The sequence below is a fragment of the Echinops telfairi genome, unplaced genomic scaffold (assembly GCF_000313985.2).
Source record: "Echinops telfairi isolate 266 unplaced genomic scaffold, ASM31398v2 ScPeMD7_7465;HRSCAF=8503, whole genome shotgun sequence".
Classification (NCBI taxonomy): domain Eukaryota; kingdom Metazoa; phylum Chordata; class Mammalia; order Afrosoricida; family Tenrecidae; genus Echinops; species Echinops telfairi.
In genome coordinates, this window is record NW_022111365.1 from 8,666,681 (window position 1) to 8,685,730 (window position 19,050).

The window sequence follows — 19,050 nt, forward strand, 5'->3', positions numbered from 1 at the left end:
GCTTTACACAATTACTGTGTGTATGGATTGTGATAAGAGTTGTATGAGCCCCTAATAAAATGATTAATAAAGAAAAAAAACTAAAAAAAATACATTTCATTATAAAAAAAACCTCAAGCCATATTAAATTTGACCTTTTAAAAGAATAGCAGTTTTGCTAAGCAGCAGATTAGGATAGGCATGAGAGATGAGAAAGGTGAGCCATGTAAAATCAGTTAACAAGGATAGAATGTGTCAGCTAATTCAACAAATACTTAATTGAGAATATTATGTACATCACTATTCTGGGCATGCTGAATCAACAATTTTTGTCTTAAAAGAACGTGTAGTAGGGCTAGAAAGATGACTACAAATCACCACATAAAGCAGGAAATCCTAAATGTCTTCAGGATGTGGTATGGTTACATTAGAAACACGAGGAAATGTAGATGAACTTTGGAGAAAAGTGTTGTTTGAGCAACACATTGAAAGATTAGGTAAATTTAGAGATAAAGAAAAGATAGAGCTTACTTAATTTTATCCATAGAAGCACAGGTGGGTGCCAGAGAAGAGAGAATTGCTGAGTTACATATATATGAGATACACAGCAGTGCATTTGTGTGAAATAAGACTAGACCAGCATTTAGGCCTGATAACTTGACATAGTTCACGATGTTTGTAGTATATTGAAAAGCAGTGAAAAGCCATTGGAAGTTCTCAAGTGGAGCAGGGAGAAACCAGGATGTGCTTAGGACAGAAACTGAAAGTGGGCTTTCAGCAGGTCAGCAGGTGAAGTTGAATGAAGGATTGAATCTGGTAGCTTAGTGGTAATTAAGAGGAAGTAATGAATATGTGAGCCCTGTGGATCAGTCAATAGAACTTGGCAGTTAATTGATTGTGACGATAATGAAAGGAGAAGGCTCCCTGAGGTTGTAAATTAACTGGTCCATTAGATAATAATATTTGGTTTTGTATATGAGGCTTTAAACTCCTCTGCCTTCTACTTGATTAGAACTGTCCCTGTGGGTTTCTGAGCCTATGAATCTCTAAAGGACAGCTGGAAAGCTCCATCTTTCTCCTGTGGAGCAGCTGGTGGGTTCGAACTACTGATCAGCCCAATTTGTACCCTATAATGCCATCAGGACTCCTATATGGGACTTCAGAATTAATGAAACACCTGAGCCATCACAATCCTGTAAATTAGAGTTGTAGTAGACTGAACAGTAGTTATGGATGAGGAAAAAAACATTTAGGGATTTCTTTTCTATGTTAATACAGAGGGTATATGCATATGTGGACCTATAAATGTAGCCTTCCAAGGTTTTTGTTTTGTTTTTTTCCTCCATGTTTATGAAGCTGAAAAGAAAAGCCTCTACCATTCAGTCACAATGTATACTACTAATATTTTGAATGTGGAAAATAGTCTCATCTTCTTTCAATTGCTTGAGATGCCCTTGTCTTCCCCATCTTACTTTCAGTATTAATTATTTTTTCACTACCAACTCTTCATTTGGCAAATAATAAGTAGTAGTACATACTATGCTTGGTACTGAGTAGGGATACAAGTGGTATAAAACAGAAGCCTTTCTTTTATAGTGTTTACAGATTGGAAGAGAAGAGAAAAATATGTAAGTGATTATAATTATAATAAACTATAATGAGTGCAAAGAGCAATTAAAAGATAAAGGAAGCTTTCACTGGCAGATATAAACTAAATACTAAACCATGATTAGCAGTTTAGCTATAGTGCAATATTAAACAAGACAGATAGTGAAATAAGCATTACCATCTTGTTGTTGTCATTGCTAGGTGTAATCAAGTCACTCTGACTCAGAGGGAGTTTGTGTGAAACAGAAAGAGCACTGCTTAATTCTGTGCCATCCTCACAGTTCTTCTCTTTTTTTAGATCATTTTATTGGGGCTCGTACAGCTCTTATCACAATCCATACACACATCCATTGTGTCAAGCACATTTGTACATTTGTTGCCATCATCATTCTCAAACCATTTGCTTTCTACTTGAGCCCTTGGTATCAGCTCCTCATTTTTTCCCCTCCCTCATGAGCCTTGATAATTTATATTATTACTTTGTTATGTCTTACACTGTTGGATACCCACTCTTCCTTCACCCACTTTTCTGTTGTTTGTCCCCCAGGGAGGGGGTTATTTGTAGATCCTTGTGATCAGTTCCCTTTCTACCCCACCTTTCTCCCCCCTGCTGGTATTGCCACTCTCACCACTGATCCTGAGGGGCTTCATCTGTCCTGGATTCCTTGCATTGGTAGGTCTCATCTGGACCAGTGTACATGCTCTGGTCTAGCCGGATTTGGAAGGTAGAATTGGGATCATGATAGTGTGGGGGGGGGAAGAAGCATTAAAGAACTAGAGGAAAGTTGTGTTTCATCATTGCTGCACTACACCCTGTCTGGCTCATCTCCTCCCTGCAACTCTTCTGTAGGGAGATGTCCAGTTGCTTACAGATAGGTTTTGGCTCCCCCATCTGCACTCCCCTTCATTCAAAATGATACGATTTTTTGTTCTTTGATACCTGATACCTGATCCCGTCGACACCCATGACTACACAGGCTGGTGAGTTTCCTCCTTGTGAGTGCTGTTACTTCTCAGCTAGATTGCTACCCATTCATCTTCAAGCCTTTAAGACCATAGATGCGATCTCTTTTGATAACCGGGCATCACCAGCTTTTGTCACCACATTTGCTTATGTACCTGCTTTGTCTTAACACTCATGTCGGGAAGGTGAGCATCATGGAATGCCAGTTTAATGGAATAAAGTGTTCTTGCATTGAGGGAGTACTTGAATGGAGGCCCAATGTCCATCTGCTACCTCAATACTAAACCTATAAGTATATGCACATAGATTTATTTCCCCATCATCATGTATAAATATATGTACATATGCACATGCCTGTATTTAGATCTCTATAAATGCCATTTGCTGCCTAGTTCTTTCCTCTATTTCCTTTTAATTTGCTCTTGTCCCACTATCATGCTCAACTTTCATTTGGGTTTCAGTAATTCCTCTCGGTTACATTGCCCTTGATCAAGCCCTACCAAGCCTCCTACACCCTCCTCACCACCAATTTGGATCACTTGTTCCCTTGTCCCTGGGTTTGTTAACACCCACTTCCTTTCCCCCCATCTTCTCCTCTCCCACCCCACCCCCAACCGTTGGTCCCATTGTTTTCTCCTCCAGATTGTTTATCTCACAGTTGTTCTTATGAGCTCATTGTTGCAGCCAATGGACGTCAGTCCATCTCACCGAGGGCCCTCTTCCTCGTTTTCACTGCCCCTCTACTTTATCAGCATGATGCCCTTCTCAGGGTCTGGTCTCTCCTGACAACACGGCCCAAGTAAATACTTTGGATACACTGGACTATATTAATAGTAGCTACTGTTTGTTGAAAAGTTTTTCTGTCCTACTAATTCATACCACATCCTTGCAAGATAGATATTTTCATTTTATGGATAACAATACAGGCTCAAAGAGACTGTGTTATGATCAGAATAAACAATAAAGTGATAAAGTCAGTATGATATGTTAGGTAAAGACACATTGTTTAGTCTTATTGGATTATAGCATACAAGTAATAGAGTAAAGGTAAAATGAACTTTCAGGGCTTTGAAATAAACATGTAATATGTGCCATGATTCAGAATTGACTTTATGACAACCGCTTAAGTTAATAAAACTGAATGATTTCATGACACACTAGATAATATTTTAACACATGTGAAGGACAAAGAATTAATAGTATATTAAGTCTAATGGGAAGAATTACCACAGATCTAATAAATTCTACTAACTATTTAAAGGAGACTTAATACCAGTTTTATGCAAGCTTTTTTCTAAGATACAGGAGAAGGGAGCCCTTTCTAGCTCATTTCGTTATGTCTGTATACCCTGGATGCTAGCTAGTATCTGAATCCTGCCATGTGTAAAAGAAAAAAAAAAAGGTATAATTAACAAGTGAGGCTTAATCCAGAAATGCAAAGTTGTTTTTATATTTCTAAAATCAATATTGTACTTTGATCATATTAATAAGATAATGGAACAAACCGTAAGAATATTTCTGTTGTTGTAGTGTTTACCAATCCAGGTCTCATTCAGTGTGGCTGAGAAACAAATACAGAGACCGGATAAAGTTGACAGGAGAAAGCTTCTTTTGGTTGAGCAAACAAGGAACAAGCCAGGACAAGAATCACCAGAGCAAGCTCATGGAATGAAAGGGAGGAGTTTCAGTTTTATACATGTGCACAAGAAAGTAAACTGAGGGAATTATGACTATGTAACAGATTTCGGAGGAATGGTCATTAATATGCATTGTGTCTGGGATTTGATTCTTGACAGGAAACTGCTTATCAGACACCTCACTTTCAAACGTCTTCTGAGTTGGTCTGGTGATGTCTGATTGTTGACTTTTGGTCCTTTGCCCAAAGTACTTTCATTGCACGGACACCGGAAGGTTGTGACTGCCCTTTCTGTGCATGTTCAGGGGCCAGGTCTGGTCATAATTGATCCTCACTTTCAATAATGGGATATCTTACTTTGGGGGAACGTACTCAAAAGAGACAGATTATCAGAGAAGGAAAGTACAGATTAATTATGGGTGATATATGAGGTATATAATTTCAACATCCTGTGTTAGCATCTCATATTGTAAGGGAGGGTCTTTGGGCAACCTATGGCATTTGCAGTACTATACAGTGCTGCTTGGTTTTGAGAGGCCTGCTTACGTAGAGAAGCCTAATCAATCCAGAAAGCAATATTAGAATTAATTAGTATATTTTACAGGACACAGGGTCAACATATAAAAGTGTGCTGTCTGTTTATATATGATCAGTACTTGGAATTTGAAATTTTCATGAAATATAGCCGCAAAAAGCATAATATATTTAGGAAAACAATAATAAAATATGTATAAGACCAATATCTTAATGATGAGACACTTCTGAAGGAAATTAAGGAAAACACAAATGTTGATAATTCCAGCTCATACACTGGATGACTCAATATTTGAGTGCCAGTTTCACCCATACGTAATCCCAACCAGTCGTTTTATGTGGAAATGCAAGAACCTACAGTGGCAGTGAGTGACAATATATACAGCAATCTTGAAATGCGAACCAAGTTGACAGATGTGAATGAACTGCTTTGGAAACTCAAAATACAGCTACCATGACACTGTGTACATTAACTTAAACGTTGTTGTTAGGTGCAGGCACATTTGTTCTGGCTCATAGTGACCCCGTGTACAAAAGAAGCACTGCCCAGTCCTGCATCAACCTCACAATTGCTGTTTTTGGCCCATTCTTGGTAGTCACTGTACCAATCTGTCTCATGTAGGTTCTTCCTCTTCACCAACTGAGGAACCTTGGGAGTGTAGTGTGTTGCACATTGGGCTGTTAGCCACAAAGTTACCAGTTCAAAACCACCAGCTGCTCAGTAGGAGAAAGATAAGGCTTTCTACTCAAGTAAAGAGTTATATCCTCAGAAACCCACAGGGGCAATTATATCTGTCTTATGAATTGCTGTGAGTTGGAACCCACTCGATGGGAGGCTTTTGTTTTTGTTTTTGTTTCTTTCTCTCTCATGTGGCCAAGCAGGATGTCCTTCTCTAGGGACTGATCTTTTTTGACAACATGCTCGAACTACATGAAAAAATCTTATCACTGCATTTAAGCAGCATTCTGGCTGTTTTATCCAACACAGGGTTGTTTGTTTTTTTGACAGACAATAGTATATTCAATATTCTTCACCAGAACAGTAATTTAAATACATCAGTTCTTCGATATTCCTCATTCATTATCCAGCTTCTACGTGCATATGAAGTGTTTGAAACACAGTGATTTGGGTCATGCATATGGTAGTGTTCAAAGTGATTGACATATTTGCTTTTTTTTTTTTCTCACTATGAAGAGGTCTTTCACAGTGGATTTCACCAATGCATGGCATTGTTTGATTTCTAGAATCCAATAAAAATTAAATTCTTGGCAATGTTAACTCTTTCTCTATCAGTTTATTACTTTTTGATCTACTTATAAGGATTTTTGCTTTAGGTTGAGATATAATCCAAAGCTATAGTGTTAAATATTCATCAGTAAGTGCTTCAAGTCCTCCTTACTTTTAGCAAGTAAAATTGTGTCATCTGCAGAGCACAGGTTGTTAATGAGCTGTCCTCTAATGCTGATGCTGTATTGTTCATACAGTGTAACTTCTTAGATAATTTACTCAGCATACAGATTGAACAGTATGGGGAAAGAATACAATCCTGATGCACACCTTTCTTCATCTTGAGACCACACAGTAGCCCCTTGTTTTGCATCTCTTGGTCAACTGTACTTTGAGCTCTGGTGGCGCTATCAGGCAAACATTGAAGTGCTACCCGCAGTTGGTAAAGGTAACACTATCTGTTCCCATAAAAATGTACCGCCTATATTTGGTTGCTGTTTGTCACAGTTGACTTGATGGCAGTGGGTTGGGTTTGGTTTTCGACTTTAAGGAGGCAATTCTTCCCCATTTGTAAATTGAGTGCCTTCTAAACTGAGGCACTGAACTTAGGTACTACATTAGACAGTATTTTGTTTTATGTATATAGAGAGAAATCCATTGCAATGCTGATTTTAATAATGGAAATCAGAAACAAGCTGTAAATTCATCTTAAAGGAACTGTTGAAATAATTTTGGTATATTCAGATGGTAGAATAATTATTAAAGATCATTTTTCTGTTTTTGTTTTTCATTATTTGGCCTGTAGACCATGACTTGAGTCAGGTGCACCTAACTCATCAAAGTGTCATATTTACTTTTTAAAACTATAGAGTATTTTTTTCTAGTGGATTTGCCCAATGAATTAAGTTATTTGATTTCCTAATCACTATTTCCATGGATGTTGAATGTTCAAGTAGAATGAAACTATGAATAGCTGCATTATTTTATTAATTTCATTGATATTGTTTATTGGTTCAGTTATCAAAATTTTTGTTTTCTTCATTTTCAGTTGGAACCCATATTGAAGGCTATAATCTGAAAGTATTTTGATGGATCTTTATCTTAGCAAGCAAGGTGGTGTCATCTGCATATCATAGGTTGTAAATGAGCCTTCCTCCAATCATGATGCCGTATTCTTTTTCACATAGTCACACTTCTCAGATTATTTGTTCAGCATAGAGATTTGACAAATAAGGTTAAAGGATACCACCCTTATACACATACACACATACCTTTTCCAATTTTGAATTAATAATAACACTAGTTTTTTATTTTGCCAATTGTGGGTTTTACTTATTTATTCAGAGTTCATCAGTGAGCATTTAGTTAGTACTTTCTGTGTGCTAAGCAGATGAGGATGATTCCCCTTGTAAAGACTTAGTCTTAGAAACCTTGTGGAACAATTCTACACTGTTTTTTTAAGGTCTTCATGGATCAGAATTGACCTCAAGGCAGTGGGTTTTTTCTTTTCTATTTATATGTGTCAAAATATTTAATTTGTAATAGTTTGACACTTGAAAAATTCAATTACTCCATTTTATAGTTTGTTCATATTTTTATCTACTGAGGGACGAAGGAAACATATCCTTTCCATAGTCACTCAGATGAGGTTGCAGTAATTACTCTCCTTCGTGGTTAGGGCTGATGTGTTGGAGGTCACAGAGAACAAAGAGCTTTCTGCTGTGAAGTTCATGAGCTCATTGATGACATCTGTTATTGTTTATTGTTCTGTCTTCATTCATGGCACAGTGCCTGGAACATAGTAAATACTCAAATGTTTGTTGACTTGTCAACTGAACAAATTAGATCTATAATCTGAAGAGAAGAAATGGGTAAAATAACATTACAATTTTATAATGCATAGTAATTTTTAATAAAACACATTACCACTACTGAGGCTACAATATATGTACAGGTAGTCCCTGACTTAATTGACAAACTGTTTAGGGCTATCCTTTTTTTTCTTTTTCCCCCCGTACATCTTATTGTTAGTAATATGTACTACATATGATGTTGCTACAATATGATATGCAGATGCTGTCCTTCTCAGATGTTCACCCACTTTGCTGCTGTCTGTCCTCCAGGGAGGAGGTTATATGTAGCTCCTTATAATCAGTTCCCCTTTTCTACCCCACTTTCCCTCCACCTTCCCCGTATCGCCACGCTCACCACTGGTCCTGAAGAGATCATCTGTCCTGGATTCCTTGTGTTTCCAGTTCCTATCTGTACCAGTGTACATCCTCTGGTCTAGCCGGATTTGTGAGGTAGAATTGAGCTCATGATAGTTGGCGGCGGGGGGGAGACATTTAGGAACTAGAGGAGTTGTATGTTTCATTGTTGCTACACTTGCACCCTGACTGGCTCGTCTCCTCCCTGAGACCCTTCTGTAAGGGGATGTCCTGTTACCTACAGATGGGCTTTGGGTCTCCACTCTGCACTCCCCCTCATTTACAGTGATACAATGTTTAGTTCTTTGATGCCTGATACCTGATCCATTCCACCCCTCATGATCACACAGACTGGTGTGCTTCTTCCATGGGGGCTTTGTTGCTTCTCAGCTAGATGGCCACTTGTTTATCTTCAAGCCTTTAAGACCCAAGATGCTATATTCTTTTGATAGACGGCCACCATCAGCTTTCTTCACCACATTTGCTTATGCACCCGTTTTGTCTTTAGTGATCGTGTCAGGAAGGTGAGCATCATGGAATGCCAGTTTAATAGAACAAAGTGTTCTTGCATTGAGGGAGTACTTGAGTGGGGGCCCAATGTCCTTCAGCTACCTTAATATTAAACCTATGTATATTTGTACATAGATCTATTTCCCCATCGTCATATGTAAATATATTTACATATGCACATGCCTGTATTTAGACGTCTATAAATGCCCTTTGCTTCCTAGTTCTTTCCTCTATTTCTTTTTACTTTCCTCTGGTCCCACTATTATGCTCAGCCTTCATTTGGGTTTCAGTAATTCCTCTTGGTTACATTGCCTTTGATCAATCCCTACCAGGCCTCTTACACCCTCCGTGTCACTGATTTTGGATCATTTGTTCCCTTGTCCCTGGGTTTGTTAACACCCACTTCCTTTCCACCACCTCCCCTTCTCCCATGTCCTCCCAGAACCGTTGTTCCTGTTGTTTTCCCGCCTATCTTATCTAGGTAGACAAGCAGAGATAATAATATGCATAAAAAACAAGACAGCAAAACAAAACAACAACAAACCAAGCACAGAAATAGCCTGTAAATAGTTCAAGGTCTGTTTATTGACCTTTAGTGGTGTTTTCCAATGGAGTTTGATGCAGTGCCATGCCCTGACCTCAAAGTCTATTTTTAGTATTCTCTGGTGATTTCATTGTTCTGTTCCCCTTGTTGTACATCCTTAGTGTTTTGTCTCAGTGTGGTGGGGTCAAATTGGGTGCAATTCCCACACTGTGTCTCCAGTGTTGTCCCTTGAAATGCTATGGGTCAGTGAGGGACGTCATGCCTCATAGTGGAGCCGGCCCTATGGTCCTCTCTGTGCTTTGGCTGCTCTGAGCAGAAATGTCATCCTCAGGGCTTGGTGGACTAGGATGTGCTCCACTCTCTCTTCCTCTCCCTTCATTTGCTCTTGTGTGCTCTGACCAGACATGTTCCTCTCCCTGAGCTGTAGCTTCAGTGCTGTCCTCTGAAGTGAATTCTTCTGTAGCCGCTTTATTTCTACCCCTTCATTTTCCCAAATCATTATTGTTTAAATTTTAGTTAGAATAATTGCCTTGTTTTTCAGTTGCTTAGTTTTCTATAGTTCGTTGTTTGCTGTTAACTCCAACCATGGTGACTTTATATGTAACCAAACATTGCCTAGTCCTGTTGTCTTTAAAAGCATTTGTATGTTTGAGCTCATTTTTGTAGTCAACATGTCAGTTTATATCAGCAAGGGTTATTGAACTCCAAAAGTCTGAATTACAAATGTCTTTTCATTCTGAATATCAGTTTTTCCATTATCCTATTTTAAATTCTCTAACATTGACTAATTCTGATTAATAGCAACTCTCTAAGGCAGTGGTTCTCATGCCACGACCCTTTAATACAGTTCCTCATGTTGTGGTGACCCCCCCCAACAAAAAATTATTTTCGTTGCTACATCATAACTGTAATTTTGCTACTGTTATGAATCGAGCCACCCCTGTGAAAGGGTCATTTGACTTCCAAAAGGGTTGCAACTCACAGGTTTAGAACCTCTGCTCTAAGGCAAAGTTCAATTGCCCCTGTGATTTTCCAACATGGTAAATCTTTATAAAAGTAGAAAACTTCATTGTTCTCCCGAGAAGCAGCAAGTGGTTTTTGAACTGCTAACCTTTTGGTTAGCAACCCAGTGTGTAACCCACTATGTCACCAGTGATCCTTGATCCTAATTTAAAGGGGGAGGTAAACATAAGTTGGGTTTAGCGCTTTAATACAAGGAAAATTCTAGTGATATATAACTTGGTTATAAAACCAGACTGAAGTATCGGAAAAGTGGGTTGGGGTGACGGATGACGATGTAAGATATGGAAAAAATAATCTATAACTTTTAACAAGGGTTCGTGTGTGAATGCAGCCAGGGGATGGAGGGGGAAGAAATGGGGAGCTGATATCAGGGGCTCAAGTTGGAAGAGAATGCTTTGAAGATGATGATGGCGCTATATGTCCAAATGTGCTTGACATATTGGAGGAATGTATGGATTATGATAAGAGCCCCAATAAAAGTATTTTTTTTTTAAAAACCCAACCAGACTGAAGATAATTTTCTTTTCTTTTTTTTTTTGATAAATTTTCTTTATGACTCTGTCTATGCATATACACAATCCAGCTGCAGATAAATTAACAAATACTCCTTTACTGTAGTTTTCTCCTGCTACCAAAGAAAAGCATTAGCAGAGAGTTTATATTCTTGTCAGTTCCAAACACTGGTCATATAGGGATGTGTGAAGTACTGTGGTTTAGAGGCCCAGAACACTGGGTTTTAGTTGTGATTTTTATTGATAACTGACCTCATCAGACAAATAAACCTATTTAATTCCCTTGGATTCTATTTTTCATTCTTGTAATAGTGACAGGATCAGATGGATTGTAATTGAGACCTCTTCTTGCCTGCACATAATTTCAAGTAAATAAATGATTAACTTCAACTTTGACTGTGTATGTGCTCTTTGTAAATTTAGAATGTTGACATTTCCAGTACTTGCAGAGAAATACTCTGATGTTTGGAGAGAAATTTAAAAGGCCTTAAATAATTTCTAAAACTTTGTAGAGTTCAGAAGTTATAAATGATAACAATTATCTAGAATTGTTATATTTGTTTTGCCCCAGGTTATCATATTAGCATTGTGGTTTTCATTTTCTCAGGGTACTTAGAAAAGGAAAAGTCTCAGGACATCAGAAAATTTCATTATTTATTTCCCAATAGGTTATATTTGACACATACAATATGTTTTGAAGTAATTAGTGTGGCATTTTTGGTGATTAAGAATAATATATTACTCCTCATGACCAATAGTGAGAGTATTGATATAGGAGGGTAGAGGGAAAGTGGGGTTAGAAAGGGGGAATTGATCACAATGATCAACATATAACACCCCCTGCCCCAAGGCAAGAAAAGCGGGTGACAGGAGACAGCAGTTGGTGTAAAACATGCAAAAAATAATTTATAAATTATCAAGGGTTCATGGGGGGACTGGATGGGGAATGAGCTGATACCAAGGGCTCAAGTAGAAAGAAAATGTTTTGAAAATGATGATGGCACCATATGTACAAATGTGCTTTATACAATGGATGGATGTATGGATCATGATAAGAGCTGCAAGAGCTCCCAATAAAATGATTTTAAAAAAAACCTTAGCAGTCCTGAGGGCTTCCAAATGAGTCCTTGGTGGTCTAGTGGTTTTCAGTTGATGTAGCCAATAGCAGAATATACTCGTCTCCATTGTCAAGTATTTAATGTGAATGTAGATATGAAGAGGTACTTGTTTTTTATATTGTTTAATAATTTTTCAGAGGCATTAAGTTGAATTATTTGTTTAAAATTGAATTTGTAAGTTTATTTGTATACCTATAAATATCATTTTTTGTGATTGATGATCCTGTATTTCATGAATTAGTATTTATAGTATTTCATGAAAAGCACATATATGAGTTAATTTTATAACTAACATTTATTTACTGGTTATTATTAAAAGTTAGCATGTTTTACTGATTTTTCAGGTACTTGAAGAAGCAGAAGCTCAGCATTTATATCAGTCCATTTTGCCTAACATGGTGAAAATTGCACTTTGCCTGCCAAATATTTGCACCCAGGTTGGTAGTAGATTTTTAACTTCCTCAGTAGTTTTCTTGAGGCTTGAAAACTGTTAAATTTCCCATAACCTCTAATAGCCAAACTCAAAGAGAGACATAGGAAACAGTTTTTACACAAAAGTATAATAATTTTACTATATTGAGGAAAAGTTTAGAGACTTGAAAGAATCCTATGAAAGGACATTAAAAGGGGAACGTTCATTTTCTGAGCTTTCGCTTAGACTGTTGAGGTTTGTTTACTCAGATTTATTGTTCTTTACTCAAACTTTCCCCCCCTCTTTTAAACAATCTCTTAACTTTTGGGATGGGGGAATATTTTATACTCAGTAACAGGAGCCCTGGGTTGCAGTGCTGAAAGCATTTGACTGTAGCTTGAGTCCACCAGAACTCAGGGGGTGAAATGTGGCAATCTGCTTCCATAACGATTACAGCCTTTGAGAAACCCTCTGGGGGGTCCCTCTGTCCTTACTGGGACACGATAAGTTGAAAGCAACACGATGACCATGTGGATTTAGGGAATGGTCTTCAAAATGGCTCACTAACACTCAACTTTTCTTACACACCTTCCCTCGATCCAATGAGTTTATAGTACTATTGTACCTCTGAAAATATTTTTTTAATTTGGGATAGCAACAAACACATATGATCTTGTAGTTTCTGTCAGGAATTCAGAAGCAGAATAGCTTAGTGGTTCTGGCTCAGATTCTCTCTTTAATGCTTGCAGTCAAACGTTTGTTAGGGTAGTCATCCAAAGACAGCTGAGGTTAAAGGACCTACTTCTCAGTTGAGTTCACATAGCCGTTGGCAAGAAGCCTTAGTTTGTAATCTAGTTACTATCTCTAAAGATTACTTATGCTGGAATTCATATAAAGAAAATTATACAAAAAAATAAAATACATGGAGGGAGGGTGGGGTGGAAAGGGGGAACTGATTACAGGGATCTACATATAACCTCCTCCCTGGGGGACCAACAACAGAAAAGGGGCGAAGGGAGACGTTGGACAGTGTGACATGACAAAATAATAATTTATAAATTATCAAGGGTCATAAGGGAAGGGGTAGCAGGGAGGGAAGGGGAAAAATGAGGAGCTGATGCCAGGGGCTTAAGTGGAGAGCAAATGTTTTGAGAATGATGAGGGCAATGAATGTACATATGTGCTTTAAACAATTGATGTATGTATGGATTGTGATTAGAGTTGTATGAGCCCCCAATAAAATGATTTAAATAAAGTAAAATATAAAAGACTCAATCCAAGAGAAAACAGGAGATAATAGAAATGAGAACAAATTAAAAACGGTCAAAAGGGAATACAAATGATCTTAATATGTTAAATCTTGACCACAATATAGCTATACTAATCTACTTTCCAGTGCATTCTGAGGGCAAGACTATTCATATCCTTACTCAATATTGAGAGGTAAATTGAGGCACAGAACGAGTGAGAGGTATAAACTGAGGCACAGGGAGATGGACAAAGATAACTGAAAGGACAAAGGGAGAGCAGAAACAGAAATAGCTATATTAGGAGGGAGCTCCCAGGCAGAGCCCCATGGTCTAGCAAGTAGCCCCGGGGAACATGGTCTTTGCCTGGGGTGTGAGGTTTTTAAAGGAAAAGTGGGAGAGGGAGGTCTGTGCTGCAGCAGCAAGGTTTATGGTCCAGGAGGTAGTTTATCAGCTCTGGCCGGCAGGCCAAACAGTTCTCAGGCAGTCAGGCATTCTAGGCATTGTTTTTCAGTCTCCTCATTTCAGGGGGGCAGCTGCTGACCTCCAGGGATGTGCAGGGAAGCGGGCCCTAACCTGCTGCAGCTCAGCTCAATCAAGAATGAAAGAGTTCAATGGAAACAATCAATATGGACAGATAATCTGCAAGTGGGTTTTGAGCTTTCATTGAGCATACATAGCCTTCTGCAAATCCAGTGTTCAGAATTTCAGCTCTAACACATTGCATTCCTCTGATTTTGGATTTTATTATTTACAGCCCTTGGATCACACAGGCTGGTATACTCCTTCTGTGTGGACTTAGCTAACACCTTATTTAGACATCGTAATAAGATTTGCATTCTCATATTTTCCCCAAATGTAAACTGTTAGGCATTTTCACTCCCAGGAGAATAGAATTCATTTACTATATTCAAAAATGTATTATTAGGGAAACAAAGTTTTGCGATTGGAATCCATTAACCTAAAATAGCCTCCATTAAATTTTTAATCATTTTCTCTGATAACTTGAAAAAAAACAAAAAACTAGTTAAACTGATTTTTCACTAGGACCAAGTATGTTTGCTTTAAATCAGTGACACAGTATCATCACCTTTTCTAAGCTGAGTTGTGAGTATAAATATATAGGATTGAAAATGGAGGTCAATATAAGCTGTTTCTTCTTTCTTAGAAATGGTGATCACTGAGACTTGAAAGGAGAGAAAAGGAGCCTTAGTGGCATAGTGTGTTATGTGTAGAGCAATTTGAATCCTCTGCCCACTCTGCAGGTGAACAATGAAACTCTGTACCCATGAAGATTTACACCCCTGGATAACCAAAGGGGTCATTCTACTCTGTCGTATTGCGTTGCTATAAATCAGAATCGACTTGTTGACAGTAAATTTTAGTAGTGAAAATGAGGAACTTTGCTTGAACTGTGGTTAAGTGGTAACCAAATAGTCAGCAGTTTGTACCAACTAACTATTCTGAGGGAGAAAGACGTGGAAATTGATTTCTGCTAATTATGATAACCTAGAAACTATGGGACATTTCTACTCTGTGAGGTTGCTATAAGTTGGGATTAACTTGATGGTTTATTTACCTTTTAGTTTTTCTAAGAGATATGGTTGAACTAGAAGCCTAACCTTTTCTTTTCCATAGCAGACTGTTATTCTAGTAATAATGTGTATCTTCCATTATTTAGAAAAAGCTACATTGTTACAGCATTGTGATTTTTATTTATCTTGCCTGCCTCTCCTCAGTTTATTCCTGAGATATGGTTAGGACAGTTCTCTAGCAAGCTACTTAAGATTAGTGCACATACCCAGTGTCCTTACTTCATGATATTATTGAAAGGGAGATTAAAAACTATCTTAAAGACTTATGTTGGAACATTTTGAAATGTAAGTGGAGTGACAGTGGTCTTTGGTTTTACTATCAAATGCTTAAAACTATGTTTTAAACATTTAAAATAGAAGAAAACTCACTGAAAATACTTAAAACTATGTTTTAAACATTTAAAAAAGAAGAAAACTCACTGAAAACAATACTCAAATCCACTGGATTATATTGAAAATAAAGGGTAGTGAATTTGGATTTAGCACAACTGGAAGATATTTCAGTTATAAAAAATTTTTGAGAGAAATGTCGTATATCTTCCTTGACTTGAATGTTTGAGTATATAGTGAATGTTTATCTGATTATAGGTTATACTTAATTTTGGATAATGGTTTGCATATGTTCCATTAATTGCTTTAATAAAATTAGATATTGTATTTCATTTTTAAATTGTCAGTGTGAGAAATTTAGAATGATCAGAATAAGTGGGAAACTTATTGATCAAAAATTTTTTCTTAGATAATTTTATTTAGGAGTAAAATACAAAAATTGCTCTGCCCAACAGTCTATATTGTTATGTGAGAAAAAGCATAAACAATGATAGGTAAACTCATTGTTGTGTTTTTCTTTTTCATTGTTTAAAGTTTTCACTGCATGGGCAATGTGTTATGTTTTACTGGCTAAAACAATTTTACTTTTCGCCAATAAGTAATGTTTTATGTTCTCTTTACTTTTCATTATTATTGATTAACAGTCTGCAATTTGTCAAACAAGAACATTTTCTCAATCAGCCTTGATAAAACTACCCTTGACTTTGCTAATTTAAGAATTCAAGAGTAGCTTGAAATGATTTCTGCCCTAATTTAGCAAATGTGATTTGGTGCTTCTGCTTTTGAAATTGCTAAACTAATTATTGCTCATCTCGTCTGTATTTTGTTTGTTTGTTTGTTTCCTCTGTCAGCCAATACCGCTCTTGAAACAGAAGATGAATCATTCCATCACAATGTCACAAGAACAGATTGCCAGTCTTTTAGCTAATGCTTTTTTCTGCACGTTTCCACGAAGAAATGCTAAGATGAAATCGGAGTATTCTAGTTACCCAGATATTAACTTCAATCGGTATGTTTTCAGTGAACACCTCTTTAGCAGTGAAATAGAGAATGATAGAAGGAACTAACAATATTTGCTTAGTGATTTGCCACAAGTCAAGCATTTTATGCACAATTATCTATTATAAACTTTATAATCCATGGTGGTATTTTCTCAGTTGCAAGCAATGTAATTAAAGTTCATGGAGGTTAAAGAACTTGCCTTCATAAGTTACTTACCTTCATTTAGTTACTTAACCATAAGTCACAATGTTAAAGTTTAATCTTGGGACTATCTTTTCCCAAGGACCATGTTCTTTCCATCCCCTGAGTACTCTGGACTAATTATTCCTCCCTCTTCAGTTTGATTTGCTCATGGGAACATTGGTTGCAAATTATACAAGAGGACTCCAAAAAGTTTGTTGGAAATTCTTTTTCTTTTAATTCTAATTTCATTTTTTATGAACATTTTGAAGCCTTCTCATATCTTTATATTTTGACACAATGTTACAACTGGAGGAAAAGCCTTCTTTTCTGTAAACGCCTTATAAAATGTGAGTATAAGACTGAAATCAGAATTAGATAGTGCCTGCCTACTGTTATGAACTACTCTTTAGGATCATATCAGAAGGTCCTAGATGCCACGGAGTCAATTCTGACTCACAGAGAATTTATATGACAAAGCAAAATTGTCTTGTGAGATTTGTAAGAACTAAAAATATACTTTTTAAGATAAAAAGCAAAATGAAAGTTACTTGCATTGACTTGAATTTTTCATTCATAAGAATGTTCAGATTAGTTAAATGCAAAGCTGTGGCTAAAATTTTAGGTACCAGCTATTGTGCAAATGAGTATTCCCCCATTTTCTGTTTTCTTCACATACGAATTTGTAACATTTATGAATAGAATTTGATAGATTTTCCCACATATCAGGAACATGTCTTGAAGCTGTTACAATATATATTCCGTTTTCCTAGTAAGTTATGTATGTATCCTCCTCCACTCATTCCCTGTCTGTGACAGACAGTAGGATAGGTGGGCAGTATGCAGAGTGGAAAGATACTGTCATAGACTAAAATCACAGATGTGGATGACATTCTGTTTCTGAATTTGCAATTAAAGGCTATACTTATTTTAGTTTTTCAATTTTATGAACCTTTTATTTTTGAACATTTTACTGTGAATTCATTGAAGATTTATAGAGCATGTCAGTTTTCCATTCAATAATTTATTTAGATTTTGTTTGTTCCATGCCATTGTTTAGTCACCACAATGTAAGATCACTTATCCCGACTCATTCCTGTTTTGTTTCCATTTCTCTTCTGAACCCTACTTAACTTTGTTCTTGTATAAATGCTTCTCTTTTGGTCTTAAATAGTTGATTGTTCTAAGGTGTGCCCACTTCCCTAGTGCTATATTGTTCTCCTTATTAACCTATTTCTTGACTGAAAATTGAGCCATCAGCTGAGGGGATAGGTGGGGGGTGCTAGTTGTGTTTGTGTGTGTGTGTGTATGTGGCTGAAGGGGATGGTATGTGTGTAGGTGTGTATGTGGCTGAGGGGGGTGGTGTGTGTGTATGTGTGTGTGTGTGGCTGAGGGTGGTATGTGTTTGTGTGTATGTGGCTGAGGGTGGTGGTGGTGGTGGTGGTGGTGGTGGTGGTGGTGGTGGTGGTGGTGTGTGTGTGTGTGTTTCTAAACCTAAAGGGTGACTGAAGTCTTGGGGTCTGCACCAATCTCTGACCACTAAGCCTAATCTTCTTCTTCTTTTTTTTTTTTTTTAAGGATTTTGAATTTTGTTTAATTGTTTTCTCATACCCTATCTGGTGGCTTAATGGGTTACATGTTGGGCCACTAACTGCAATGTTTTCAGTTTGAAACCACCAGCTGCTCCATGAGAAAAGGATGCAATTTTCTATTCCCATAAAGAGTTATAGTCTCAGAAACTCACAGGGACAATTTTGCTTTGTCATATAGATTCTCTGTGAGTCAGAATTGACTCCATGGCATCTAGGACCTTCTGATATGATCCTAAAGAGTAGTTCATAATGGTAGGTAGGCACCATCTAATTCTGATATCAGTCTTAGAGACTGATATTAGTGTAGTCCATTACACTGATTGTTTCATGTATCTTTGATTTTCATCATTCTTCATTCTTCTGGATAGGGAGGGGCCAGTAGTTGCACTCACAAGCTTTTTTTTTTTACACTTAAAAAAAATCATTTTATTAGGGGCTTATACAACTCTTATCACAATCCATACATACATCAATTGTGTAAAGCACATTTGTACATTTATTGCTTTCATCATTCTCAAAACATTTCCTCTCCACTTAAGCCCCCGACATTAGATCCGCATTTTCCCACCTCCCTTGTGAGCCCTTGATAATTTATAAATTATTATTTTGTCTTATCTTGCCCTGTCTGATGTCTCCCTTCACCCACTTTTCTGTTATTCTTATTTTTTATAAAAAATCGTTTTATTAAGGGCTCATACAACTCATCACAATCCATACATACATCAATTGTGTAAAGCACATTTGTACATTCATTGTCCTCATCATTCTCAAAACATTTCCTCTCCATTTAAGTCCCCGTCATTAGGTTCTCATTTTCCCCCTCCCTCCC

General features: G+C 37.2%; 1 protein-coding gene across 2 annotated transcripts in view; it reads left to right on the forward strand.

Annotated features, from left to right (window-relative positions):
- PARG (poly(ADP-ribose) glycohydrolase) overlaps positions 1 to 19,050 on the forward strand; it is a 164,577-nt gene that overhangs the window by 52,482 nt on the left and 93,045 nt on the right. For both annotated transcript variants that reach the window (XM_045283673.1, XM_004716237.3), the window contains exons 8-9: positions 12,208 to 12,300; positions 16,299 to 16,456. In XM_045283673.1, the coding sequence (XP_045139608.1) occupies positions 12,208 to 12,300; positions 16,299 to 16,456 (251 nt within the window). The remainder of the gene's footprint in view (positions 1 to 12,207; positions 12,301 to 16,298; positions 16,457 to 19,050) is intronic.